This window comes from Sebastes umbrosus, chromosome 6, assembly GCF_015220745.1.
Source record: "Sebastes umbrosus isolate fSebUmb1 chromosome 6, fSebUmb1.pri, whole genome shotgun sequence".
NCBI classification, from domain to species: Eukaryota; Metazoa; Chordata; class Actinopteri; order Perciformes; family Sebastidae; genus Sebastes; species Sebastes umbrosus.
In genome coordinates this window covers 34,448,430-34,476,095 of record NC_051274.1, presented here as the reverse complement: position 1 = coordinate 34,476,095, position 27,666 = coordinate 34,448,430, and the positions used below count along the sequence as shown (strand labels likewise).

The window sequence follows — 27,666 nt, the reverse complement described above, 5'->3', positions numbered from 1 at the left end:
ATTTATGGTCATAAAAGTAAACCAGTAAATATTCACATCAGATCAGATTTTGATTTCAGCTCTCGTGGAAAGTAAGGCTGCAACAAACAGTTATTTTTATTTAGATATATCTTTATTTTCTCTATTAATCGATTAATTATTTATATCCTGTTCCCTCCGGCCGCGGTCGGGAGGCTGAGGCAGGAAAAGCCAACACTAGGATCAGCATTGATTCATGGAGAGACCTTGGTCTGGTCAGCTAACATTACTGCCAAGCAGCTGAAATATAGAGTGATATTGTGCTTTTAGCTGACGTGTGTCTCCTCACTGTGTTGAGCGATGCTCCTTTATGTCTATGTAGAGCGAGCACAAGCGCCAGCAACAGGACGCTGACTTTAGTTGACTTAACGGCCACAGGTGAAGCTGTTAACAAGACATTTATGATTCTTACAAACACTCCCTTTAACTCACCAGCTGGATTTTCCACAAAAATGGTTTAACACACGAGTTTGAGTGTTCAACTTATATGGAATAAATAAAAAAAAAATGGAAAAGATAAAGAAAATGTTGTATTTCATTTCATTTCTTTGACTAAAACGATGAACAGAGAACACTTTGACTCAAACACAACGCTGATAGTGTTTTGACTGAAGCCTCGAGGATGTTCAATAGCAACGGACACCATCAACAGCATCAGTAGAGTTAGTTGTTCCTCTGAGACAAAATATAAATATAAAACATTTAAGCAGCTTTCTCCTCTTTTTCACTTAATGTTCCTTTTGCTCTCCACATGCTGCTGGTGTTTTTATTTTTAGTGTCCTCATACAAAAGAAAGTGTGTTTGTCCACATTGGCCTCTGACATTTAAACCCACAGTGTTAGAAATGGTTTAACTGTTGTGTATTTATAGGCCTGTGCACTCTGTGTGTGTGTTTATAAATTGTGTGTGTGTGTGTGTGTGTGTGTGTGTGTGTGTGTGTGTGTGTGTGTGTGTGTGTGTGTGTGTGTGTGTGTGTGTGTGTGTGTGTGTGTGTGTGTGTGTGTGTGTGTGTGTGTGTGTGTGTGTGTGTGTGTGTGTGTGTGTGTGTGTGTGTGTGTGTGTGTTTACTATTATCGCTCTTAACATTTCCAGATATGACAGCCGGGCAGAAACACATGTCTGATGACCTTCGTTGAAGTGTTTGTTTCCAGCATGTTGCACCAGTTGGTAATAGAATCATAATAATTATCCCTCACCTGCAGAACCCAGAATAAACTTAAACTAATTTATTTATGAAGTGTTTTTTAAAGGGCCAGTGTGTAGGATTTCAGGGGATCTATTAGCAGAAATTGAATATAATATTCATAATAGGCTGGCACCATTCACCTATCTACAGATTCAATACTATCACGATACCTGGGTGCCGATTCGATTTGTATTGTGATTTTTAAGTATTGCGATTCGATGTTACGATTTATTGTGATTTTTGTTAACGTTTTTACCTCTAGACCATGAAGGGAAAAAAGTTGAATCATACACTTCTAGGGACTTTTACTTTGGAAAATCTCTAAATGAATCCAGTAAAAATGTTTGATTTTCAGCATGTATGTAGTCAGAGATGTCCTGAAGTCAAATATATCAGGATCATTGTCAGGTATTATTACCTCCGCCGAGGGCTTAAGAAGGAGGTTATGTTTTCACCGGCGTTTGTTTGTTGGTTTGTCCGTTTGGAGGATTACTCAAAAAGTCCGCGATGGATTTGAATGAAATTTTGGAGGGGTGGGGTGTGGCACAATGAATCCGGATCACGATCCGGCTTCGGGAATTGTTTTTAATAACTGGTCAGCCTGTTCATTAACACCACAGGCTTTAAGACATGCGCAGTGTAACTGATGACGCGCTCATGAGACATCACCCAGCCTCTTTCCTTCTGCCAGCAGAGAGAGGGACAGAGAGAGAGCAGGGGGGGACAACTGTAGATTCAGCGGGTTTTTTTTCACATTAAACTCAGTGAAATTCTTGTTGAGTTGGACCAAAGCTCACTTGGTGATTGTTGGAAAGAGAAACGATGACGGTTTAGTTGAGTTTTATTTCGTTTCTGTCCAGTTTGAATGAAGTGTTTTACGATGCTCCGCTGCGTACAGCTGATCTCAACATAAACCAAAAGCAAGCTTAACGGAGAGGGGGGGCAATCGTACTCGGGCAGCTTGGCGGAGGTCTGCGCTCTCCGAGTACCATTCTAGTTTATTACATTTTATAAAGAATTTATTCTTTGATCAAAGAATAAAGACATTTCCCTCACAAATGAAACTGGTTTTAGTTTGTGTGCATGTGTTTGGTGTTGGATCGCTGTGAGGAATGACCTTGTTTGTTCTTATCAGAGCTGATTAATTTGTGTGTGTGCCGTCTGGTTTGATAGCAGAGTACAGTAGGTCACTGTGTCCATACAGGTTATTACCAGGTGATTTTCATGGTGTGCAGTACAGAACGAGTAATCACGATAGGAAGGAGAGGTTTAATCATCTGATCACAGCAGGATATACTGTATGTGGCTTTCTTTGCTTCCGTCTTCTCACAACCAGACGCTGATCGTTGGTCTCAATCCAGCAGCAGTGAGAATACACTCCTGCTATTTAAAGGCCGTGTGTGGACGCACTGTGATTGGATTTCAAACCAGACTCAAATATATAATTTATAGCCTCCATGTTAAAGTTGTAATGCTCGTTACACACCAGTACGTGTGTTTGTTGATTGGATAAATGCTCTTTGATATTCTTTACCGCTAGTGGGGCAATAATGTTAAGTTTGGTCAGAGAAAAGGTTTTATTCTCCGTATGGAGGACATCTTCAGCTCTGCATTGCTTCATTACAGTGTAAGTGTTTATAGTTACCTGAAGGCAGAGGGAAAATCGGGTCGTAATAGAGAGGGGCAAGATGTGATTAAGACGTTTAAATATGGAGATAATGACGCACATTTTCATCAGGACTGGGACGATTCACCTATCTCCTGATTCGATACTATCACGATACGTCGGTGCCGATTCGATATGTATTGTGATTTTTAAGTATTGTGATTCGATATTGCGATTTCTGTTAACTTTTTTACCACTAGACCATGAGAAAAAGTTGAATCATACACTTCTAGGGACTTTTACTTTGGGAAATCTCTAAATGAATCCAGTAAAAATGTTTGATTTTCAGCATGTATGTAGTCAGAGATGTCCCAAAGTCAAATATATCAGGATCATTGTCAGGAATTATTTTTTATCCAGCAACCCAAAAATCAAAGAATAAAGACATTTCCCTCACAGATTAGTGGTATTTTCTTTTTAATTTATAAGGGACATGTAATGTTTTATACTTCTGGTGAATATAATCCATCAGTCTGATTTCCATAGATGTATTTAGTATCTACAGTTCCCTTTGTTAACACCTTATTTTGAAAAGCGGACGTAGTCCCACGTGTCTACTTCCTCTAACTTCTCCAAGGTGGTCTCTAGCTCTCCCGTCAGCTCCGTTCTCTTTATCCATCCATGGTCAGCTCCATCGGGGCCGTTTCAATGCAGAGAACACAAATGTCAGTATCTGGGTGCTCTACAGTCGTAGCGTCAGCCCATTTGACCACGGAGACGAGAGCCACGGCCGGCTCCACCGCCACGTTACCGCCACACCATAACGTTTCCTGTCCGTGACAGAGTTAGCATGCAGCTTTAGCTCTGCTCTGTCTAGCTCTGCTTTTCCTGTCAATGTGTGAAACCCAAAGTGTTTCCATCCTTTACTGGATGTGTAGTGTTTACCACGCTGGATTTAACATGGGAGGGTGCAGGTCGTATCCATGCTGACCCTCCAATGGTTTATACTTCCTCGTTTCGGCTCGCTGAGGTTTGTTTCGGTTGACGGATACGGAAAGGATATGACGTCACGTTACTCAGACTACAACAATAAAAACCTTCCTTCTACCTCCACATAGACCCAGATGAAGCAAATATATCGATTCTGGCATTAAAACATCTATTTCAAAATCATAAAAAACATATATATTCTGTATATTGTCCTCCTGGTTGTGAACACACCGACGCTGCAGCTCAGATATCATGTTGGAAATGATTATCAAGGTCAGACAGCTTCATTATAATGTCAGTTATTCTGTGAATGCAATTCCCATCAGCTGTTGGTGCCAAGCAGGTCACAGAGGCCTTTCAGCTATGTAAGCTCCCCTCCCACCAACAACATCAACACACATACATACACACACTATAGTGGAAAACATCACAGATACAGTGGGCACTATTGAGAAACTCCACTGAGGCAGCTGTGTGTTGGCTGGTGTTTCTGGAGCATTTTACCACTTCAGCTATGGAGGACAAAACCTGCCAAAATCAAGAATAAATTAATAAATGATTCGATAAATATATATATATGTCATTAAATGTATCAAAATATTATTAAAAATAAATATAGCCATTAATTAATTGATAAAATGTGACATAAATATTAATTTCTGTTTTAATTTGCTTATTTATTTATTTTTATTTGTATTAATTCCCTTTTCTAGTTACTCTTCTGTTTAATTTTCCATTTTATTTATGTATTGATTTTTATTAATGTTTGAATTTATTTATTTATTTTTGCAAATATTTGTATTTTTTTTTTTTTTTCATTTTTCATTTCTTTCTTTCTTGGGGAGCAGCAGCCGGGCATATGTCTATGGAGCCGGGAATGAAGACTGGAGTTGATAAGCAGAAGCAGACACCGTTAGCTAGCTATCTAAGGAAATGCATAAAGAAATGTGTAAAAAATAAATGTATAAAGAAAAGAATACAAAAATAAATAAGCGGTGAAATGCAAAGGGAAAATCGTGCAGAAATAAATACATAAAAAATAAAAGGGAAAATTAAAAACAGAAGAGCTGATATAGAGGACGGAACAGATGGATACATTTATTTCTACACGATTTTCCCTTTGCATTTCACCCCTTGTTTATTTCTGTATTCTTTTCTTTATACATTTATTTTTTAAACATTTCTTTATGCATTTCCTTAGCTAGCTAGCTAACGGTGTCTGCTTCTGTTTATCAACTCCAGTCTTCATTCCCGGCTCTGTACAGCAGGTCGTCAGCCTGCTGCTGCTCCCCAAGAAATAAATAAATACAAAATAAATGCAAAAATAAATATATACATTTAAAAAACAATAATGAAAATAAATACATAAATAAATTAAATGGAAAATTAAGCACAAGAGTAAATAAATAAGGGAATTAATACAAAGAAAAATAAATAAAGAAACAAATTAAAACAGAAATATCAATTTATGTCACATTTTATCAATTGGTTAATGGCTATATTTATTTTTAATATTTTTTTTTGCTACATTTATTTATGGAGTCATTTATTTATTTTTTATTTTGGCAGGTTCTGTCCTCTATATCAGCAGCTATTGCTGTAAGAAATCTCCTCTCTCACACTGCTGATGAAAGAGATATTTGGCAATCCGTATTTGTTGAAGTTTTTTGTGCTGGAAGCTGTAACGCTGCTGTTATCAGCCACAGCGATTAGGCAATAAAAGAGAGAGAAGCTGCAGAAACACACACACACACACACACACACATACTGGACTAAACATGATGCATCTGACAGGATCTGATTCTGCCTTTCACTTCTCATTAAAACACTAAAGTTATGTGAGTCAAACAAGTCACAAAAAAAGAACATAAACTCTGCTAAGAACGATATCACAGACGTGCCGGGACGTGTTTAAGCTTGTAGTTAAAGAATGCTGCTCATCAACTATGTTATCATGTTCTCATCTCTGAATATGTTATAAGATAAGATAAGATAAGATAAGATGGACCTTTATTAATCCCCGGAGGGAAATTCAGGTGTCAAAGCAGCAACATCAGCAAACAGTGAAACACAGGAGAGGTAAAGGTATACAAAAATTCTAAAGACAATAATAGAGATATAAAAGATACAGAGTGAATGGGTGAACATAGTGTGTACAGTCTGTCAATAAATAAATGTAGTATGTACAATAAATAAATAAATAAATGTAATATGTACATATGTGCAGTCAGCAATAAAGTGGTATATAGGATGTATAGTGTAAAGTGAGTGTAAAGTGCGCCAGATAGTGCATGTTTAAATTTCTTAAAAGTCCTAATAGTTATCATATGGGGGTCAGCCTTGGTTGTGGAGCCTGATGGCTACCAGCATGAAGGACTGACCCAGGCGCTTTGTGTTGTGCCGGGGAGGGATGAGTCTGTGGCTGAAGGTGCTCCTCATCTTGACTAGCTCATCATGGAGGGGGTGGAAGGGGTTTTCCAGGATAGCGTCCAGCTTCCTCCTCATCCTGCCCTCTGCCACCACCTCCAGACCGTCCAGCTCAGATCCAACCACAGAGCCAGCCTTCCTCACCAGCCTGTTCAGTCTGTTGGCATCCCTTGTGTTCATGTTACCCCCCCAACATACCACAGCAAAAAAGAGAACACTGGCTACCACAGACTGGTAAAACATCTGCAGCAGCCTATTGCATACATTAAAAGACCTGAGCCTCCTCAGGAAGAACAGTTTGCTCTGTCCCTTCCTGTAGAGGGCCTCGGTGTTATCAGTCCAGTCAAGTCTACTGTTCATATGTACTCCCAGGAACTTGTAGGTGTCCACCACCTCCACCTCCTCCCCTCGGATGGTGATGGGAGTTAGGGGCCTCGTGCTCCGCCGGAAGTCCACCACCAGCTCCTTGGTCTTTCCAATGTTGAGCTGGAGGTGATTGTTATCACACCACCCTATGAAGTTCTCCACCAGGGCTCTGTACTCCTCCTCGTTGTCAACTGTGATGCAGCTGACGATGGAGGAGTCATCGGAGAACTTCTGTAGGTGGCATGTACCCAAGTGGAAGCGAAAGTCGGAGGTGTAGGTGGTGAACAGGAAGGGAGACAGCACAGTTCCTTGGGGGGCGCCGGTGTTGCTCACCAGCACATCTGACAGGCTGCCCTGCAGTCTGACATACTGTGGTCTGCTGGTGAGGTAGTCCTTAATCCAGGCCACCAGGCCATGATCTACCTGCATCACTGAGAGCTTCTCAGCTAGCCGGAGTGGCAGGATGGTGTTGAAGGCACTGGAGAAGTCAAAGAACAATATTCTTACAGTGCTGTGCGGCCTCTCCAGGTGAGTGTAGGCTCTGTGGAGCATGTAGGTGATGGCATCACCCACACCGATGTTTTCCTGGTATGCAAACTGCAGGGGGTCCCGGAAGTCGCTCACAAGGGGCTTGAGGTGCTGCAGAACCAGTCTCTCAAAGATCTTCATGACGTGTGACGTCAGAGCAACTGGCCTGTAGTCATTGGGGGTGCTGGAGTGTCCCTTCTTGGCCACCGGGACGATGCAGGAGGTCTTCCAGAGCTGGGGAACCTTCTTCAGCCTCAGGGAGAGGCTGAAGAGGTGCTGCAACGCTGCTGCCAGCTCCCCAGCACACGCCTTGAGCACCCTGGGGTTGATGTTGTCTGGTCCCCTGGCCTTGTTCACGCTGATCTTTGAGAGCTGCTTCCTCACCTGGCCCCTTGTGATGATCAGGGTGGATGTTGCAATGTCTCCAGGTGCAAAGGACATGCTGTGGATGTGCTCCTCAGGGTAGGTATGGGGGGGGCAAGCTGCTGCTGCCTCCTGGGGATGGGTGCTGGGGGGAGGAGGAGAGGTGTGGAAGGGGGTGCTGGGGGGAGGAGGAGAGGTGTGGAAGGGGGTGCTGGGGGGAGGAGGAGAGGTGTGGAAGGGGGGGGGAGGAGGGGAAGGAGAGGTGTGGAGGAGGGGCACTGGTGTTGGTGAGTGAGGACCCAGGCTGTCCTGCTGAGCTCATGGGGGGTTGGTTGGTCAAACCTGTTGAAAAACAGGTTTAGCTCATTTGCATGTTCCTGGGTCCCCTCAACACCAGGGCTCGGCTGTTTGTAGCCAGTTATCTTCCTGAACCCCCCCCCACACCTCCCTGGAGCTGTCGGCCTGTAGTCTCCCCTCCAGTCTGTCTTTGTAGGTGTCCTTGGCCGCCCTCAGCTCCTTCTTCAGCTCCTTCTGGACAACCTTGGCCCCCTCAATGTCCCCGGCCATGAACGCCCTCTTCTTCCTGTTCAACAGGGCTTTAATGTCCCCATTGATCCAGGGCTTGTTGTTAGGAAAGCAGCGTACCTTTTTGGTGGGTACGATGCTCTCCTCACAGAACCTAATGTAGTCCGGGATGCAGTGTTATGCTGTTGCTCGAGTTTTGCAGGCGACGTACTTCTAGTAAAACTTGATGAGTTTGTTTTACAACTTCTTGATGCAGCTGTTTTCCCCCTCATGGTGCATTTGAAGCTCTCATTTCTTTGCTCTCTAATACTTTCCCTCCCTCTGAGCACTATTTCTTAATGCACTCTCTCTACTCTTTCTCTTGTTTTCTTTTATTCACTCTTCGTCTTTGACTTCTCGTAGGCCGTCCGTCTCCCACCTGAATGCTCCATCTTTCCCTCAGGTGCACTTAAACTTTGGTTTCCTTGCGCCGTGTTCCAGTTTCATAGTGCATTAGTACTATTTCTAATCATTCATACAGAAAATAGTATCTTAATATAAAAGCATCTTGGCCAAAATAATTACAATACACGATATTACCATGATAATTATCAAAATAAAAAATGTTCATACTGGAATCACTTTACCTTATATTGTGTTAAGATACACATATTTTTATTGCATCACATATAGGACACATCTTGAACAATCTGAAATAAGGTAATGATTAGGGCTGTCATAGTTAACGCAATGATAAGATACTGGTATCATATGAAACTAGAAAACCTAAAGAATCCATCGGTACCAACCGTGTCATACTAACTTGTCGGGAAGGAGGTTAAATAACGCTCCAAACTTACGCTACATTTTGGCGAGGAAAATATGTTCAAAGGGGTCCCTTGACCTCTGACCTCCAGATGTGTGAATGTAAATGGGTTCTATGGGTACCCACGAGTCTCCCCTTTACAGACATGCCCACTTTATGATAATCACATGCATTTGCCATGTTATGATTGGAGCATATTGTTTTATGCTAAATGCAGTACCTCTGAGGGTTTCCCGACAATATCTGTCATTGTTTTGTATTAATTGATTTACAATAATAAATATATACATACATTTGCATAAAGCAGCATATTTGCCCACTCCCATGTTGATAAAAGGATTAAATACTTGACACATCTCCCTTTAAGGTACATTTTGAACACATACAAATGTGCGATTAAATTGCGATTAACACGATTAACTATGGACAATTATGCGATTAATCATGATTTGATATTTTAATCGATTGACAACTCTAGTTTGGATTAAAGAAATGTTTCCGATTTAACAGGAAATTATGTTGAAAAATCACAGCTTGCATTTTGATTTTGTTGGAACGAGCGGCATGCAGTCAAACAGTGATAACAACTAACAACTTATAATCTTTATTTAAAGATTAAACATTCGTTTATTTTTTAAATTCATCAATAAGTAGTTGGACCTTTTAAAATGTCCCAAAAATACAATCTGGTGAATTTGAAAAATAATCACAAATATTTAAAGGATTATATTTCAATAATTATCATAATTGGTTTTATATTGACTTAGCATAAACACAAAGGCTGCAACTAACGACATTATCATTATCATAAGGATTATTTTCCTTTATCGATTAATCACTTGGTCTACATACATTTGAATTGTGAGAGAAAATACCATTTCCCTTTGTATTAGCATTTGTGTACTCAGATTTATTCGAATGTTTTGGGAAAGTAGAGACTGTCCTAGTTTAGATATATTTGTTATCATATTCGCATCTGCACTCTTTCAAAACATTATAATCACCAGTAACTCTTTTAATGAATCTTCCACTTAGAGGCAGGGCGGAAGGTTTGGGTCACAAAGGGGAGGGGAGGCTGAACCAAGATTATAAAGAATGATGTAGTGAGGGAGCTCTCTGTCTTTGTACACTGACTTGTCTGCTGTATGGACCCAAATGCATTTGCTTAATAAATAGTAATTGCTTCTAAACTGAATGACCAGAGACTGTTTATTAAATAATTTCTCCAACAGAATAAAGCAGCATATTTGTCCACTCCCATGTTGATAAGAGGATTAAATACTTGACACATCCCCCTTTAAGGTACATTTTGAACAGATAAAAAATGTGATTAATCGCGATTAAATATTTTAATCAATTTACAGCCCTAGTATTTAAATATTTAACAATAAATTGTAAAACAAATTATTGATAGTAGGGCTGCAACTAACCATTATTTTCTCAATTAACTGATTAATTGTTTGATCTGAAATGTCAGAAAATAGAGAAAAATGGTGCCATTTGTATTTCCTGAAGCCTAATCATTTCCTAACGAAGCAGCCTAAACTTAAAATAGATTAATTATTTCAACTTTAACTGACAAATTAAGATGAAATAATGAAATAATTCTACCTGACAATATACTGCTGGTATGATTTTAAAAACCTTGAAAGAAAAAGTACTGTATAGTTGTTTTACCTAAATTAAAATGTATATTATTTTACCTCCTATCTGTCTTAAGTGTAAACAGTGTGGTGAATAATAATAATAATAATAATATAGATATATAGAAGAGCTGCGGGCCACAGCTCTCTCCTCCCATCACTAGCTGTTTGCCAGTCATGTTTCTCAGTTTGTAGACGGAGACGCCGTCCAGACGAGACAAGCTTCACGGTCGCAGCTGTAATTTAATAACGTGGAAAGGCCGAGCCGTCACAACTCATTCATCTCTCTTTCTGTTCTCCAGACGATGCCATTAATCTAAAAGTCCTACTCCTACAAACTGAGTGTGTGTGTTTGTGTGTGAGGCGGTATGACGACCTTGAATGATGCTTTTGCAAGCAGCTCCTTAAACGCCAGGATGATGATGATGATGATGATGATGATGATACTGATACTCTGTTGTGAAAACAGGGGAAAGTTGAGTTGTTTCATAACTGGGCTGAAGTTCTTCTGATTAAATGAAGGCTGGAGGAAGAGGGTTTTGTAACGTCTCTTTTGTGTAAGACGTGGTTTAACTGACAAGAGACTCTGCTTTGCATTAAGTAAAGGCCCCGCACAATAATTCATAATCATATGATATATGGACATGACCTCAATCATTTTTGCTGACCTCAATATCACGCGTTGTGTTTACGTGTGTGTTTGTTTATATCAGAATATCACCAACTTGATGCCAGAATAAACAGCAAGGTTTTCTCTACCGTTACAAGACTTGGGCTTTGTGAACATTTTTGTTAACGCAGCCTGAGAGTCCATTTTATTTATTATTTTGGTTGTGTGTTTTTTTTAAATTTATTTATTTATTTACTTTAAAACTTTATTTATTGGGTTTTATATGAGCATACAATTGCGTCAGAGCATTTGTAAAAAGTGAAAAGGTATTTATTATCACTGTTTAATTTGTTTCTCTTTATATTTATTTATTTATTCATTTATTTATTTATTATTATGTTTAATTTCTTTCCCTATTTATTTTTCTCTATATATTTTTTACTTATTTATTTATATTTATTATTATTCCTATTCTATTTTTTTTATTCTTTTATTTCTATTTTCTAACTTTATCTCTCATTTTTATTTATTTATTATTTATTTTATTTGTTTTTCTCCCTATTTATTTTCTCTATTTATTTTTGTTTATTATTATTATTCCTATTCTATTTCTTTATTCTTTTATTTCTATTTTCTTGCTTTATCTCTAATTATTTTTTTTTTCTATTTATTTATTTATCTATTTATTTATTCTTTTTCAATTCCTTTTCTATACTTCTCTTCTCTCCTAATATAAGTATAAATAAACATGTTATTTTTCCTCCCTGTATATTTATGTATCCTCTGGGCCTATGGAGGGAAAATATTACGACACTATATAGACGCTAATACTCATCACAGCAGCGTGGGGTTTTATTTTATTCATTTCATTTAATATTTTAATATTTAAAAATATTCACATAAGAATACCAGTCTGAATATTCATAATAATAAGAGTGAGTTGTTCTTTGAAAGGATGGTATTGGTATTATTATGCTATTATATTATTATACCAGTGACATAGAATGATTTTAAAATGACAATAATATTGTTCATCACAAATATTTCTGGGACAAAATGTATATCGTCCAACAAAAGTAGTTATTGTGACAGGCCTACATGTGTATAGTTTTTCTGCTTTTCTTATCTGAGTACCGGTAAATTCTATTATTCACACATTAATTTATGAATATGCATCATGTAAACACAACAAAACTAGATTTTAACACATAGACCCTCAAGTAGAGCTGAAACAATCAATGGATTATTGGATTAGTTGTTGCTGTTTATTGACACATTGTTCTGTATGATCTGATGTCGTAGGGAAGGCAACGAGCCCGGTGATGAGCTGACGGTGACCTACAGAGAGCTGCTGCAGAGGGTCTGTCAGTTCGCCAACGTCCTGAAGTCTCAGGGTGCGTCAACACTCCCTGTTGTTAAAACTACCTGATCTATAATAAAACTAAGATTGGTCTCCTCGTCCAGTAAAACAAGACTAATATTATTATTTACTTCATCATCCTCCTGTTGTCTTTGTGTCTGCAGGAGTGAATAAGGGCGACCGAGTCTCCATCTACATGCCCATGGTGGTGGAGCTGGTGATCGCCATGTTGGCCTGCGTCCGCATCGGAGCTGTTCACTCCATAGTGGTGAGTTAGAGAGACGTGGCTCGTTAATGTCAACGTGGTAACTCATTGGGTTAGTTTGAGATAAAAGATGGATGTTGATACTGTGAGTGTTGCTGTTTCCAGTTTGCAGGTTTCTCTGCTGAGTCGCTGTGTGAGAGGATCATGGACTCTCAGTGCTCGCTGCTCATCACAGCAGGTAGGTGTCAGCCTCAGAAAACACATCTACATTACAGGTTTTCATAAGAAGGCCTTGTAGGGTCCACAAAACTACAGTGAGCAGCTGTTTGAGGAAATTACTGATGAAACTATATTTGTGTTTATTAAAGATTTACGTCTTCAGTAGGAGCCAATGTGCTTAGAGCTGAGAGCCACAGACAGGAAGTCAGACAGGAAGTCAGACAGTATTGACAGACGGACTAACCTGTTGTTGGTTTGCTTCATGGGATTTGTTGACAATAAGAAAAAAATACAAAATATCACCAGACTTCCGCTTTAAGTGTCACACAGGTTATCAACATTTACCAGCATTCGCTGTGTTCGTCTGTAACAGAAGAGAGGTTAAAAAAAAAGATCTGAAATGTCGGACAAAAAAAGTCTGAAAAAAAAGATCTGAAAAATGTCGGACAAAAAAAGTCTGAAAAAAAAAGATCTGAAAAATGTCGGACAAAAAAAGTCTGAAAAAAAAAGATCTGAAAAATGTCTGAAAAGAAAGTCTGAAAAATGTCTGAAAAAAATGTCCAAAAAAAAAAAAAATCTGAAAAATGTCTGGAAAAAAAAATCTGAAAAAAGTCTGAAAAAAAGAAATCTGAAAAAAGTCTGAAAAAAAGAAATCTGAAAAATGTCTGAAAAAAAGTCTGGAAAAAAAGTCTGAAAAAAAATGTCCAAAAGTCTGGGGAAAAAAATCTGAAAAATGTATGAAAAAAAAGTCAAAAAAAAAAATCTGAAAAATGTCTGAAAGAAAAGTCTGAAAAAAAAGATCTGAAAAATGTCTGAAAAAAATGTCCAAAAAAAAAAGATCTGAAAAAAAGATCTGAAAAATGTCTGAAAAAAATGTCCAAAAAAACCCCCTGAAAAAAAGATCTGAAAAATGTCAGACAAAAAAAGCCTGAAAAATGTCTGAAAAAAATGTCCAAAAAAAAAAGTAAAAAACAAAATCTGAAAAATGTCTGAAAAAAATGTCCAAAAAAAAAAGATCTGAAAAGAAAGTCTGGAAAAAGTTTGAAAAAAAAGTCCAAAAAAAAGTCTGAAAAAAATAATCTGAAAAATGTCTGAAAAAAATGTCCAAAAAAAAACCCCTGAAAAAAAGATCTGAAAAATGTCAGACAAAAAAAGCCTGAAAAATGTCTGAAAAAAATGTCAGACAAAAAAAGCCTGAAAAATGTCTGAAAAAAATGTCCAAAAAAAAAAAGATCTGAAAAGAAAGTCTGGAAAAAGTCTGAAAAAAAAAATCTGAAAAATGTCTGAAAGAAAAGTCTGAAAAAAAAGATCTGAAAAATGTCTGAAAAAAAAAGATCTGAAAAATGTCTGAAAAAAAAATAAAAATCTGAAAAATGTCTGAAAAAAATGTCTGAAAAAAAATCTGAAAAAAAGATCTGAAAAATGTCAGACAAAAAATGTCAGACAAAAAAATTCTGAAAAAAAATATCTGAAAAATGTCTGAAAAAAATGTCCAAAAAAAAAAGTCTGAAAAAAAGACTGAAAAAAATATCTGAAAAATATCGGACAAAAAAAGTCTGAAAAAAAAATATCTGAAAAATATCTGAAAAAAAGTCTGGAAAAAAAGTCTGAAAAAAATGTCCAAAAGTCTGGAAAAAAAAATCTGAAAAATGTCTGAAAAAAAAGTCAAAAAACAAAATCTGAAAAATGTCTGAAAGAAAAGTCTGAAAAAAAGTCTGGAAAAAAAGTCTGAAAAAAATGTCCAAAAGTCTGAAAAAAAAGATCTGAAAAAAATGTCCAAAAAAAAATATCTGAAAAAAGTCTGAAAAAAAAAATCTGAAAAATGTCTTAAAGAAAAATCTGAAAAATATCTGAAAAGATCTGAAAAATGTCTGAAAAAAAATTCTGAAAAAAAATTCTGAAAAAAAATGTCGGGCAAAAAAAGTCTGAAAAAAAGACTGAAAAAAAGATCTGAAAAATGTCTGAAAAAAATGTCCAAAAAAAACCCCTGAAAAAAAGATCTGAAAAATGTCGGACAAAAAGTCTGGAAAAAAAGTCTGAAAAAAATGTCCAAAAGTCTGGAAAAAAAAATCTGAAAAATGTATGAAAAAAAAGTCAAAAAACTAAATCTGAAAAATGTCTGAAAAAAAGTCTGGAAAAAAAGTCTGAAAAAAATGTCCAAAAGTCTGAAAAAAAATATCTGAAAAATGTCTGAAAAAAATGTCCAAAAAAAAATATCTGAAAAAAGTCTGAAAAAAAGTCTGGAAAAAAAGTCTGAAAAAAATGTCCAAAAGTCTGGAAAAAAAAATCTGAAAAATGTCTGAAAAAAAAGTCAAAAAACAAAATCTGAAAAATGTCTGAAAGAAAAGTCTGAAAAAAAGTCTGGAAAAAAAGTCTGAAAAAAATGTCCAAAAGTCTGAAAAAAAAGATCTGAAAAAAATGTCCAAAAAAAAATATCTGAAAAAAGTCTGAAAAAAAAAATCTGAAAAATGTCTTAAAGAAAAATCTGAAAAATATCTGAAAAGATCTGAAAAATGTCTGAAAAAAAATTCTGAAAAAAAATGTCGGGCAAAAAAAGTCTGAAAAAAAGACTGAAAAAAAGATCTGAAAAATGTCTGAAAAAAATGTCCAAAAAAAACCCCTGAAAAAAAGATCTGAAAAATGTCGGACAAAAAGTCTGGAAAAAAAGTCTGAAAAAAATGTCCAAAAGTCTGGAAAAAAAAATCTGAAAAATGTATGAAAAAAAAGTCAAAAAACAAAATCTGAAAAATGTCTGAAAAAAAGTCTGGAAAAAAAGTCTGAAAAAAATGTCCAAAAGTCTGAAAAAAAATATCTGAAAAATGTCTGAAAAAAATGTCCAAAAAAAAATATCTGAAAAAAGTCTGAAAAAAATAATCTGAAAAATGTCTGAAAGAAAAGTCTGAAAAAAAATATCTGAAAAATATCTGGAAAAAAAGTCTGAAAAAAAAAGATCTGAAAAATGTCTGAAAAAAATGTCCGAAAAAAAAGTCTGAAAAATGTCTGAAAAAAAATGTCGGGCAAAAAAAGTCTGAAAAATGTCTGAAAAAAAAGATCTGAAAAATGTCTGAAAAAAAAGTCTGAAAAAAAGGATCTGAAAAAAATGTCCGAAAAAAAGTCTGAAAAATATCTGAAAAAAAGTAAAAAAAAAAAAAAGATCTGAAAAATGTCTAAAAAAAAAAAGATCTGAAAAAAAAGATCTGAAAAAAAGATCTGAAAAATGTCTGAAAAAAAAGTCTGAAAAAAAGGATCTGAAAAAAATGTCCGAAAAAAAGTCTGAAAAATGTCTGAAAAAAAGTAAAAAAAAAAAGATCTGAAAAATCTCTAAAAAAAAAAGATCTGAAAAAAAAGATCTGAAAAAAAGATCTGAAAAATTTCTGAAAAAAAAGTCTGAAAAAAAAGATCTGAAAAATGTCTGAAAAAAAAGATCTGAAAAATGTCTAAAAAAAAGTCTAAAAAAAAAAGATCTGAAAAAAAATGTCGGGCAAAAAATGTCTGAAAAATGTCTGAAAAAAAAGTCTGAAAAAAGGATCTGAAAAAAATCTGAAAAAAATGTCCGAAAAAAAAGATCTGAAAAATGTCTAAAAAAAAGTCTAAAAAAAAAAAGATCTGAAAAATGTCTGAAAAAAAACTTTTCTCATATGTCGGACTTTTCTTCAGACATATGTCGGCCTTTTCTTCGGACATATGTCTGACTTTTCTTCGGACATATGTCAGACTTTTCTTTGGCCTTTCTTCAGACATTTTTCTGACTTTTCTTCTTTTTTTGGACATTTTTCGGTCATTTTTCTTGCAGGTCACTGAAGCCTCCCTCTGGTTTCCTAGTGAAGTTGAATGGTTGAATGGTTGGAGTGGTTGGCTGAGACGAGGTGCTGAGCTGTGACCACTGATCAAAGTCTTAATAGCCGGATTAGAGTCCTGGGAAATAAACCTGTTAATGTCCCGGGGTTCATAGAAGTCCTGTAAGCGGATCAGAGTCTTTCATTCTGACCGGCAGTGTACTCGTAGAGTTTTATTACCTTGTAAAGAAAGTAATGACATGACTGGTGAAACGGAGCTCCACTCAGTGTAGATTTACTACTGCAGATAAAGTTTAGTAAATGAACTGAACTACCCGTGAAACTGCAGGAGGTGAGGCCCTGCTGTAAAACTGTGGAGCTCCACATCCACAGAGACTTGTTGGCAATGAATCATAGCAATTTAAAGGGCCAGTGTGTAACATTTAATGGGATCTATGAGCAGAAATGGAATACAATATTAATAAGTACGTTTTCTTTAATGTATAATCACCTGAAAATAAGAATCGCTGTGCTTTTGTTACCTTAGAATGAGCCGTTTATAGCTATGTAGCCGGCCGCCATGTTTCTACAGTAGCCCAGAACAGACAAACTCTGGCTCTAGAGGGACATTTGCATTTTTTCGTTTTCACACGCTTAGCACACGAGAGAAGTTTCAGTTGGTTGCAATCTGCAACCTCACTGCTAGATGTCACCAAATGCTACTCACTGCACCTTCAATACCAAAAATGTTATAATTAACTTTGATGAAGTGTCATTGTTTTTATGTCTCGTTCGTTCAGATGGTTTCTATCGAGGAGATAAGCTGATCAACCTGAAGCTCTTGGCTGACGAAGCGCTGCAGAAATGCAGAGACAAGTAAGCTGTCGAGACACGCACACACTTGTACTTGTTTATATTAGTGAGGACCCTCATTAACATAAATTATTCCCAAACGATCACAACTACATGTTTACACAAACTCTTACTGTAACATCAATCTAAATACAACCTGAGTACAACTCACAAAATACTGCAGAATTACACAACAGATTATTTTGTTATTGTTTATTTGTATTTGTTGTTTCCTCAGCAACAACTGCTCTTTCTGGGGTTCATATTAAAACATACATATTAGGGGGACAATCGCAAATGAATTGCGCATTTTTTTCCAAAATGTACCTTAAAGGGAGATTTGTCAAGTATTTAATTCTCTTATCAACATGGGAGTGGGCAAATATGTATATATATATATATTTATATTTATGTATTTATTTGTTAGGAAAGCAAAGTCAAACCTGATGTTGCCTAACACATAAGAGAATGATCCGGTCTCTTTCACACAGTGAGGCATACAGATCATTATAATTAAACACTGGTATCAGATCGGTACTCGGTATCGGCCGATACCCAAAGCCCAGGTATCGCTATCGGTATCGGGAAAAAGTCTGATCGATAAATCAAGAAAATAATCGTCAATGAAAATAACAGTTAGTTGCAGCCCTAAGTGAGAGAACCATGCTGGTTATGAGAAGTTAATAAGGACCACGTCCATGTCTGTGTCTCTGTGCAGAGGTTTCCCTCTACGCAGGTGTATCATGCTGAAGCACCTGTCCAAAGAAGCAGAAGAGACTCCTCTGGGCTCTCAGTCTCCTCCTGCCAAACGGTCCTGTCCTGATCTGCAGGTAAACGATAAACTAAAAACCCAAACTGGGCCGTTCCAGACCAGGCCAACGCTAGTTTAATACTCTATCATTACATCCTGCGGTCCCATCATGGCGTGTCCTTCATATGCTTTAAGTTCACATCCCGAAGAAATCATGGTTGCTTTGCTTCTCCCACGTTTGTCAGATAAAACACAGAAGGGTCAGTTCTACTAACATGTAAATAATACTCATTTAGTTCCTGTGTACTTTAGAGGAAAAGGGTGGTGCTATTCTGTATGTTTGTTATTGTCAATAAATCTCAAAACAAGACTTCTCAACTATTTTTATAATTTGTGGATCTTCGGATCAATCTTTAAAAACTCCTAAAACTTCTCTGAATTTCTCAACTTGAGGTGATGTTGTGGACCGTTTTCCTTTTCATTTTGTGTTCTTTAATTTGGGTTTTTAAAACAGCCACTCTCCTTCATTAACTTCTCCTTCCTCCTTCCTCCTCCTCCTCTTCCTCCTTTCCTTCCCTCCCGTCCAGCAGGAGAAACAGACAGGGAGAGTAAAGAAAACACGTCCTGTTCCGCAGGTATTTTCATTCCCTCCTCCCTCCACTAAACCCCCATAACTCCTGTTTGTTTTTGCTTTTTAAAGGGATATTTCACCCACAAGTAGAATTGTCATATCACTGCTGCGGGGTAAAAACAATAAACAAAGTAAGAAGAAAAAGTTCATTATTTTAGGGGCCTTTAGTGTGTTGCATTTCATGATATGTTGGCTCTTAAAATCAATGATTCTATATATATTTATTACACGGCTTTGTTGAATACTCGTTTCTTATTGGTCAATCCCGGCGTTCTACGGTCTGTTATTTCTTTATAGCAGACCGTTGCTATATATAACGGACCGTTGCTATGTATAGCAGACCGTTGCTATGTATAACAGACCGTTGCTATGTATAACAAACCGTTGCTATGTATAGCAGACCGTTGCCATGTATAACAGACCGTTGCTATGTATAACAAACCGTTGCTATGTATAGCAGACCGTTGCCATGTATAACAGACCGTTGCTATGTATAACAAACCGTTGCTATGTATAGCAGACCGTTGCTATGTATAGCAGACCGTTGCTATGTATAACAAACCGTTGCTATGTATAGCAGACCGTTGCTATGTATAACAAACCGTTGCTATGTATAGCAGATCATTGCTATGTATAACAGACCGTTGCTATGTATAGCAGACCGTTGCTATGTATAACAAACCGTTGCTATGTATAGCAGACCGTTGCTATGTATAACAAACCGTTGCTATGTATAACAAACTGTTGCTATGGGCACAGTTCTGATGTCGGACTCTGGTGGACTGTTTTGTGTCAAATTATTGATTTCTTCAGTAAGTAGCCGTGTAATAAGCGGGATAATGTACAGCTAGCGGGTCATTGTTGTGATCGCTCCGCGTCGGGGTTTATTTCACAACAATGACCGGCTTGTTGTACGTTATCCCTTACATATATATATATATATATTATCTGATATAATTTAAGAAACTGTTATTGTTGATTTATTGTTTTTATCCAGCGACAGCAGTTAGTTATTCCTGTGATTTCTGACGGTTCAGATTACATTTGTGAACATAAAAAACATCTTCCCCCTGATTTAGAAACAATTGAAGATATTATCTCGTTAATATCTGCTGACACAATGAAACTAAAACTAAGATGTAAAACATGATTTATGTTACCTCCAATGACTTGTCAACTTTAGAAATGACATTTCAGATTGACTGATTTTTAAAATCTTATGATACAATCTGCAGCAGAATCAAAATTAAGACCAACATTTAGACAATAACGGAAATAAAAATAAGAACTTTAAGTTTACAGAGACGATATTGCACCATAAAAGATTGGAAAGTGTTACTTGTACTCGGGTGTTTTCTGGACCGTCTAAACTCGCTGGAATAAAATGTAAATTCTTTGCAAGTGTGAACTTTGTATTAACACCGTTTTTCTCTCTTTGTAGTCTCACCCTTTATGTTTATAATATTATTATTATTAGTGTTTTTCTCACTAATGTAACTGCTGTAACTCTTTTCTCCTTAACTGACATGTCAGGAAGAATCAGGGGTCTGTTGTTGTGGTTCTTTAGATTTTATAAATGTACTTTCTGCAATTTTTAAACCATTTCTGAAGGCCACATTTCTCAGTCGGCAGTATTTTTACTAAGGGTGGGAAAAAATCGATTCACCTATGTATCGTGATTATTATTTTTTTTTCGATTTTGAAATTGATGTTTTAATGCCAGTATCGATATATTTGCTTCCTCTGAGTCTATGTGGAGGTAGAAGGAAGTTACCGCTTTTATTGTTGTAGTCATATCCGTCAACCAAAACAAACCGCAGCGAGCCGAAACGAGGAAGTATAAACCATTGGAGGGTCAGCGTGGATACGACCTGCACCCTCCCATGTTAAATCCAGCGTGGTAAACACTACACATCCAGTAAAGGATGGAAACACTTTGGGTTTCACACATTGACAGGAAGAGCAGAGCTAGACAGAGCAGAGCTAAAGCTGCATGCTAACTCTGTCACGGACAGGAATCGTTATGGTATGGCGGTAACGTGGCGGTGGAGCCGGCCGTCGCTCTCGTCTCCGTGGTTAAATGGGCCGACGCTACGACTGTAGAGCACCCAGATACTGACATGTCTGTTCTCTGCATTGAAACGGCCCCGATGGAGCTGACCATGGATGGATAAAGAGAACGGAGCTGACGGGAGAGCTAGAGACCACCTTGGAGAAGTTAGAGGAAGTAGACACGTGGGACTACGTCCGCTTTTCAAAATAAGATGTTAACAAAGGGAACTGTATATACAAAATACATCTATGGAAATAAGATTGATTGGATTATATTCACCAGAAGTATAAAACATTACATGTCCCTTATAAAATCACAAGCCAAAATCAAAAATAAATAAATAAATAAATATTTAATAAATGTAATAAATAATTATTAAATGTAGCAAAAACAATATCAAAATAAATGTAGCCATTACTTAATTGATAAAATGTGACATAAATTTATATTTGTTTTACTTTTTTGTTTATATATTTATCTCTTTATTTATCTTTGTATTAATTCCCTTATTTATTTACTATTCTGCTTAATTTCACTCTTATTTTTCTATATATTTAATTTATTCATTTTTAAATTTGTTTAAAACATTTTTTTTTGCATTAATTTTTTAATTTATTTATTTTTGCATTTAAAAATAAATAAGTTTGGGAAAATAGATAAGGGCTCAAATGCAAAGGGAAGATTGTGCAGAAATGAATAAATTAAGAAATGCATAAATAAATATATAAATTTAAAAATAAATAAATGCAAAAATAAAGAAAGAAAGAAAAAAAGAAGAAATGCAAAAATAAACAGATTCATTTATAAATTAATGAAAATAAATACATAAATAAATAAAATTGCCACATTTTATCAATTAATTAATGGCTACATTTATTTTTAATATTATTTTTGCTATATTTAATGACATTTATTTATTGAGTCATTTATTTATTTATTTTTGATTCTGGCAGATTCTGTCCTCCATAGCAGCCCACTTGATGAGATTTTTCCAAAACACTTAAAATAATTGGAAAGATTTTGTGGAATCGTGATTTATTTAATGACTAAATCTTTGTATCTTTCTATTTCTCAACATAAATCTTTCTGCGTATGTAGCTCATCTTTCCTTAATGTAATCTCTTTTATCTGTTAGTCCAAACATTTTCAGGCTTTGTGTCTAACAAAAATAACATTTTCTCCATTATATTCCTTAAACTATATTCACATTTTACTAGATATCCGATGGTAAGTAAGTGACCCAGACACTCAGGGAATAAGTTATAGGAAAACCTTCATGTCTGTAACTTCTCTAACTCTTTGCTGCTTTATTTGCTGTAACTCTGATCGACAGTTTTCATGTTTTCTCGTCTCCTAACTAGTTTGTCAAACTAATTTTCTCTCTCTTTTGCTCTGTGTTTTAGATTGTAGAGACATTAGTTAATTGATTGATTGACGGGGATTTTATTGATTATTTGTGTGTTAATTTGTCCTCTCTGTTTATGTCTGTGCACGTTTGTGTGTGTGTGTGTGTGTGTTTGATACCAGGTCCCGTGGAACCCCGAGGTGGACTTGTGTTGGCACACTCTGGTCCGTGGAGCGTCAGACGAGTGTGAACCGGAGTGGTGCGACTCGGAAGATCCTCTCTTCATCCTCTACACCAGCGGCTCAACCGGCAAACCAAAGGTAGAGTAGAAACCACGGATGGTTCCGGTGGAAACACGTTCAAACTGGTTTGATATTGGGTCAAACACTTGACCGGACTGGTTTACCAAACTTTACCACCAGGTGTCGCACTTGATTCAGCAGCTGCTCCTGAGTGGAACAGGAGGAGACTCTGGTGGTGGAGTGAACTCCGTCTGTAGTCTCACTCACAGCTCAATGAAGCTCCTTTAAGGTGGAGGTTAGAAACACAGCAGCCACTTTGTGACGAACTTCCCTCTCTTCAGCAAGGAAATAAATATCAGAATCAGAAATACTTTAGTGATCCCCGGGGGGGAATTGAGGTCCGTTTTGCTCCCGTGCTAGAATATAAATATAAATATATAAAAATAGAGATAATAGAGAAAATATAAATAAGAAACACATATAACAGCAGTGCAAATAATACTGCTAAAAAAATAGGATCTATGCAAATGATATAACTGCACGCATTTATAAGAATTCAAGAATCGTGTAAAATAAGAATATTAGTTTAAATGTTCTGTATAAATAGATGCAGTGTTAATGCCGGAGTAAACCAGATTATTGCACAGCTGAATGAATGCACTAAATTATTGTAATGTTAAGTCAGTATTGCACAGTTGAAGATATAATAAATTATGGGGTTATAACGCCTGAAAGATTTATCTTTGTATTAATTCCCTTATTATTTACTCTTCTGCTTAATTTCCCTTCTTATTTTTCTATGTATTTATTTCATTCATTTTTAAATTTGTTTTAAAGAAAATGTTTTTGCATTAATTTTATTTATTTATTTTTGCATTTATAAATAAATAAATAAGTTTGGTGAAATAAATAAATGGTAAATAAATACATTTTAAAATAAATATAAAATAAATAAATGCAAAAATAAAGATAGAAAAAAATAAATCAACCGTTCTCTAGTATAAACAAACATGAATACAACACACTGATGGAAATGTAAAAGAAAAAGAGTCAGAGCAGTTACTCTGACTCTATTTACAATAATAGTGGTGTCCTTCTGATTTCGTATTATCATCCAAGTAGTTTAAAAATGTTGAACTGAATCAGTAAAGCCCAGAACCAGCAGGATGTTTCATGTTGGAGCATCACAAGTATTTTTACCTCCACAATTACAGTTAAAAGGATTTCTGTCCTCTTAATTTCCATCTTTTGTTCTTTAAATCACACGTTTTAATCATGAAATATCATTTTTAACCAGCGCTCCTCTCTCCTGTCGTCTGCAGGGCGTTCTCCACACAGTCAGCGGCTACATGCTCTACACCGCCACCACCTTCAAACTGGTGTTTGACCACCAGCCCGATGACGTCTACTGGTGCACGGCAGACATCGGTTGGATCACGGGACACTCCTACATCACCTACGGCCCGCTGGCTAACGGCACCACCAGCGTCCTGGTGAGTGGCGACGATTACTCAACTTCCTGTTTTTTTTTTTTTTTACAAACTTCAGCCGACTTGGCTGACGGTCGCTCTGTTGGACCGACTGCAGGTGGTGTCTGGTTTTATCTGCAGCTAAAGAAAGCTGACCAATGTGGTCATTTAAATACATCCGTCTTATGATTTATATTTAAAGTTTAATTATCGCGTTACCTTTGACAGCCCTAATATTTACGGGTTGTTTGTTTGTTTGTGTTTCAGTTTGAGGGCCTGCCTACGTACCCAGACGTCAGCCGTATGTGGGAGATCGTGGACAAATACCAGGTGACCAAGTTCTACACCGCTCCGACCGCCATCAGACTGCTGATGAAGTACGGCAGAGAGCCGGTGCAGAAGTGAGTCGTCTCTGTGATGCTGGTCCCCACTGTTGTTGTTATCTGTTTGTGTGTAATGGGAGGCCTTTTTTTACTGGTTTAAATCCCGTTCTCTCTCTGCAGGTATAAGCGAGAGTCTCTGAAGGTTTTGGGGACGGTGGGAGAGCCCATCAACCCCGAGGCCTGGCACTGGTACTACAGCGTGGTGGGAGAGAAGAGATGTCCCATCGTCGACACCTTCTGGCAGACAGAAACGGTACGTTATTACAGTATAGATAGATAGGAAACGTTCCTGACAATCTAGACACTTAAAAAGAAAACGTTGGGCGCCTGGGTTAGCTCAGTTGGTAGAGCGGGCGCCCATGTAACAAGGCTTGGTCCTGACCGCGGCGGCCCGGGTTCGAATCCGGCCTGTGGCCCTTTCCGCATCCACTCTCTCTCCCCCCTTTCCAAGACTCTATCCACTGTCCTCTCAATAAAATGGAAAATGCCCCCCAAAAAATAACTTAAAAAAAAAAAAAAAAAAGAAAATGTTTATTTGTTCACTCAGAAGCCGTGATTGCAGACTGTTGATTGACACCGTTTAAAGAACATTAACAGGATGTGTTTTCTGGCCTTTCAGGGTGGACACGTGTTGACTCCTCTACCTGCAGCCACACCCATGAAACCTGGATCTGCTGTGAGTAAATGATGAACCAATAAAACACACTCAGTGCTCCACTTCACTTCAACTTTGTGAGGAAAAGCAAACGTACATGCTGTTGGAATTTCAAAGTGCTTTACAGACATTTAAATTAGATTAGAATAAATAAATAAATAATAATACAAATATGTATAAAAATTTGGAGATAATGCTGTTAATAAAAAGTGAAAAATAAAGAGACTAAAGCTAAATAAAAGCGATAATTAAAAAGCAGCTAAAAATAGCTGAGTTTTAAGCTGAGTTTTCAAAAACGTTTAATTTTGTTTGTCTTATTTTTCACTTTTGCAAACTGCGTAAAAGCAGACAACAGATGTGAAACAGATGTGACAGGTGAGGGGAAGAAGCCCCAGGTGTAAACAGTCAGGTCTCCCCCAAATATAACCTCTTTATGCTGATGCAGTTTTGGGCCTATTTGTGCCTGATTTTACCTTCATTTAATATTTACTTGTCAAGTAAACATCACAGAACTGTGGTTAATGGCTTAAAGTGAAGAAAATACCTGTATTATCATTTACTGTACAAACATAAATTACTGAATTTAATATTCTCCATGAAAATATCGGACAGTTAATACAGTTAAAACAAATTTTAGCTCCGGTGTCCAGAAGCTAGGGGGCGCTGCAGGAACACCTAGATTACTGTAGAACTCATTTCACACTAACCTCTATTAAATATCTACTTTTAAAGTCATAAGAAATAATTAAATAAAGTGTGTGTGTATATATATATATATATACAGTATATGTGTATACAGTGAAGAAGTTCAACATCTGCCATCTTCTCTTCTTCTGTCCTCCAGACGTTCCCGTTCTTCGGCGTGGTGCCGGCCATCTTGAATGAGTCAGGAGAGGAGCTGGAGGGGCCGAGTGAAGGATACCTGGTGAGGATCATCATCATCATCATCATCATCATCATCATGTGACGACGTGTGTTGATGATCTTCTGTCTCCTGACAGGTGTTCAAACAGCCGTGGCCCGGCGTGATGAGGACGGTGTACGGCAACCAGCAGAGGTTTGAAACCACCTACTTCAAGAAGTTCCCCGGATACTACGTCACCGGAGACGGTGAGAGACCAGACTGCCGGCCTCGGTGACATATATATATATATATATATATACATATTTATATGAGAATATGATTTTTATTTTAGTGTCCTCTTTCTTTTGTTTTGTTTTTCTTAATTTCTTATTTTGTTGTATTTCTTATTTAAATCATTCTTTATCTGTTTCCATCATATTTAGACTGTTTTTATTACCGCTGTAACGCCTGGATTTATATTTAATCTATATTTTATCATACTATCAACTATTATAGTTTACTCTATTGCCTTTTATTTCTTTCTTTCTGTAAACACCTTTATGTATTTATGCTTTATTATTTATCCCCGGTTGTATGTGTGCATGTTCTCCCCGTGTTTGTGATGATCCGCTGTGGCGACCCCGAGAGACGGACAACATCCAACATCCTTTATTATTTCTGTTTTTATTCTAAAGAACTCTCACCGCCTCCCAGTGCAACTACAGTCCTCAACAACAAACCACAGTGTGCACGGTGTGCTGCTGTTGGAAACGTTATGTTTACAACACATGTTTAAACTTTACTGTTTTTGATTTCCAGGTTGCCGTAGAGACAAAGACGGCTACTATTGGATAACGGGGAGGATAGACGACATGCTGAATGTCTCCGGTAAGACCGACCAGTCTCTGTCCTTTGCAGTACGACCCTCTCATCCTGCTTTCTTTGCTTTTTTTCTTCCCATTTTTGTTGAATATTAATCCAAAAACAAATATTATAAACAACCCTTTCTCCTTTGTTCCTGTTCTAAATGATTTAATTTGCCATATCAGGGTTTTTTTCCAGTTTTTTTCTCAAAATACATTTTCTTAAGAGTGAGTTTATTCCAGCGTCTACACAACAACCTTCATAAAACGTTGTTAGATTAGAGATGGATTTAGAAGGACATTGATATTATGATATTATGATATCATATATGATATTATAATAAATAATGACATGATTAAGCACTTTCCATTGAGAATAGTTGACAACACATCCCCCGGACATTGCATGCTAACTGGCAAACTGGGGCTGCAACTACTGATCATTCTTTCCATTGTCGATGAATCTGTCGCTTATTTTCTTAATCATTAATGGATTAGTCGTTTGGTCTTTAAAATGTCAAAGATATTCAGTTTACCGTCCTAGAGAAGTAGAGAAACCAGAAAATATTCACATTTACTTTACATTTCACTTTTTGTTGTTGTTCTTGTATTAAAAGTATCCGTACAAAAAGGTATTCAAGGTCGGAGACTTCACATAGCTTCTTAGAGAACACAAACAGGAGAAAGTCTCTGACGATGCCTCCACTACAAGTCGATCTGTAATATTGTCCCCGTCGTTCCCCTCCAGGTCACTTACTGAGTACGGCGGAGGTGGAGTCGGCGCTGGTGGAGCACGAGGCCGTGGCCGAGGCCGCCGTGGTGGGCAGACCTCATCCTGTCAAAGGAGAGAGCCTTTACTGCTTCGTAACTCTCACTGATGGAGTGACGTACAACCGCACGCTGGAGGCAGAGCTCAAAAGACAAGGTTGGTGAACTCGGCTGTGCTACATA

The 27,666-nt window shown here is 37.0% G+C and overlaps 1 protein-coding gene and 1 long non-coding RNA gene across 4 annotated transcripts in view; both read left to right on the top strand.

The window, feature by feature from the left end:
• acss2 (acyl-CoA synthetase short chain family member 2) overlaps positions 1-27,666 on the top strand; it is a 56,515-nt gene that overhangs the window by 25,360 nt on the left and 3,489 nt on the right. For 2 of the 3 annotated variants that reach the window (XM_037773207.1, XM_037773206.1), the window contains 15 exons: positions 12,370-12,461; positions 12,592-12,695; positions 12,798-12,870; positions 17,428-17,503; positions 18,198-18,309; positions 18,818-18,865; positions 22,442-22,579; positions 23,824-23,994; positions 24,238-24,371; positions 24,474-24,606; positions 24,973-25,029; positions 25,853-25,933; positions 26,010-26,118; positions 26,672-26,740; positions 27,464-27,640. In XM_037773207.1, the coding sequence (XP_037629135.1) occupies positions 12,370-12,461; positions 12,592-12,695; positions 12,798-12,870; positions 17,428-17,503; positions 18,198-18,309; positions 18,818-18,865; positions 22,442-22,579; positions 23,824-23,994; positions 24,238-24,371; positions 24,474-24,606; positions 24,973-25,029; positions 25,853-25,933; positions 26,010-26,118; positions 26,672-26,740; positions 27,464-27,640 (1,574 nt within the window). The remainder of the gene's footprint in view (positions 1-12,369; positions 12,462-12,591; positions 12,696-12,797; positions 12,871-17,427; positions 17,504-18,197; positions 18,310-18,817; positions 18,866-22,441; positions 22,580-23,823; positions 23,995-24,237; positions 24,372-24,473; positions 24,607-24,972; positions 25,030-25,852; positions 25,934-26,009; positions 26,119-26,671; positions 26,741-27,463; positions 27,641-27,666) is intronic. The other variant, XM_037773208.1, reaches the window with a different exon arrangement.
• On the top strand, positions 12,880-13,337 carry LOC119490095. Its single transcript, XR_005207328.1, has 2 exons — positions 12,880-13,253; positions 13,308-13,337. It is a non-coding gene; the product is annotated as an uncharacterized LOC119490095 (long non-coding RNA).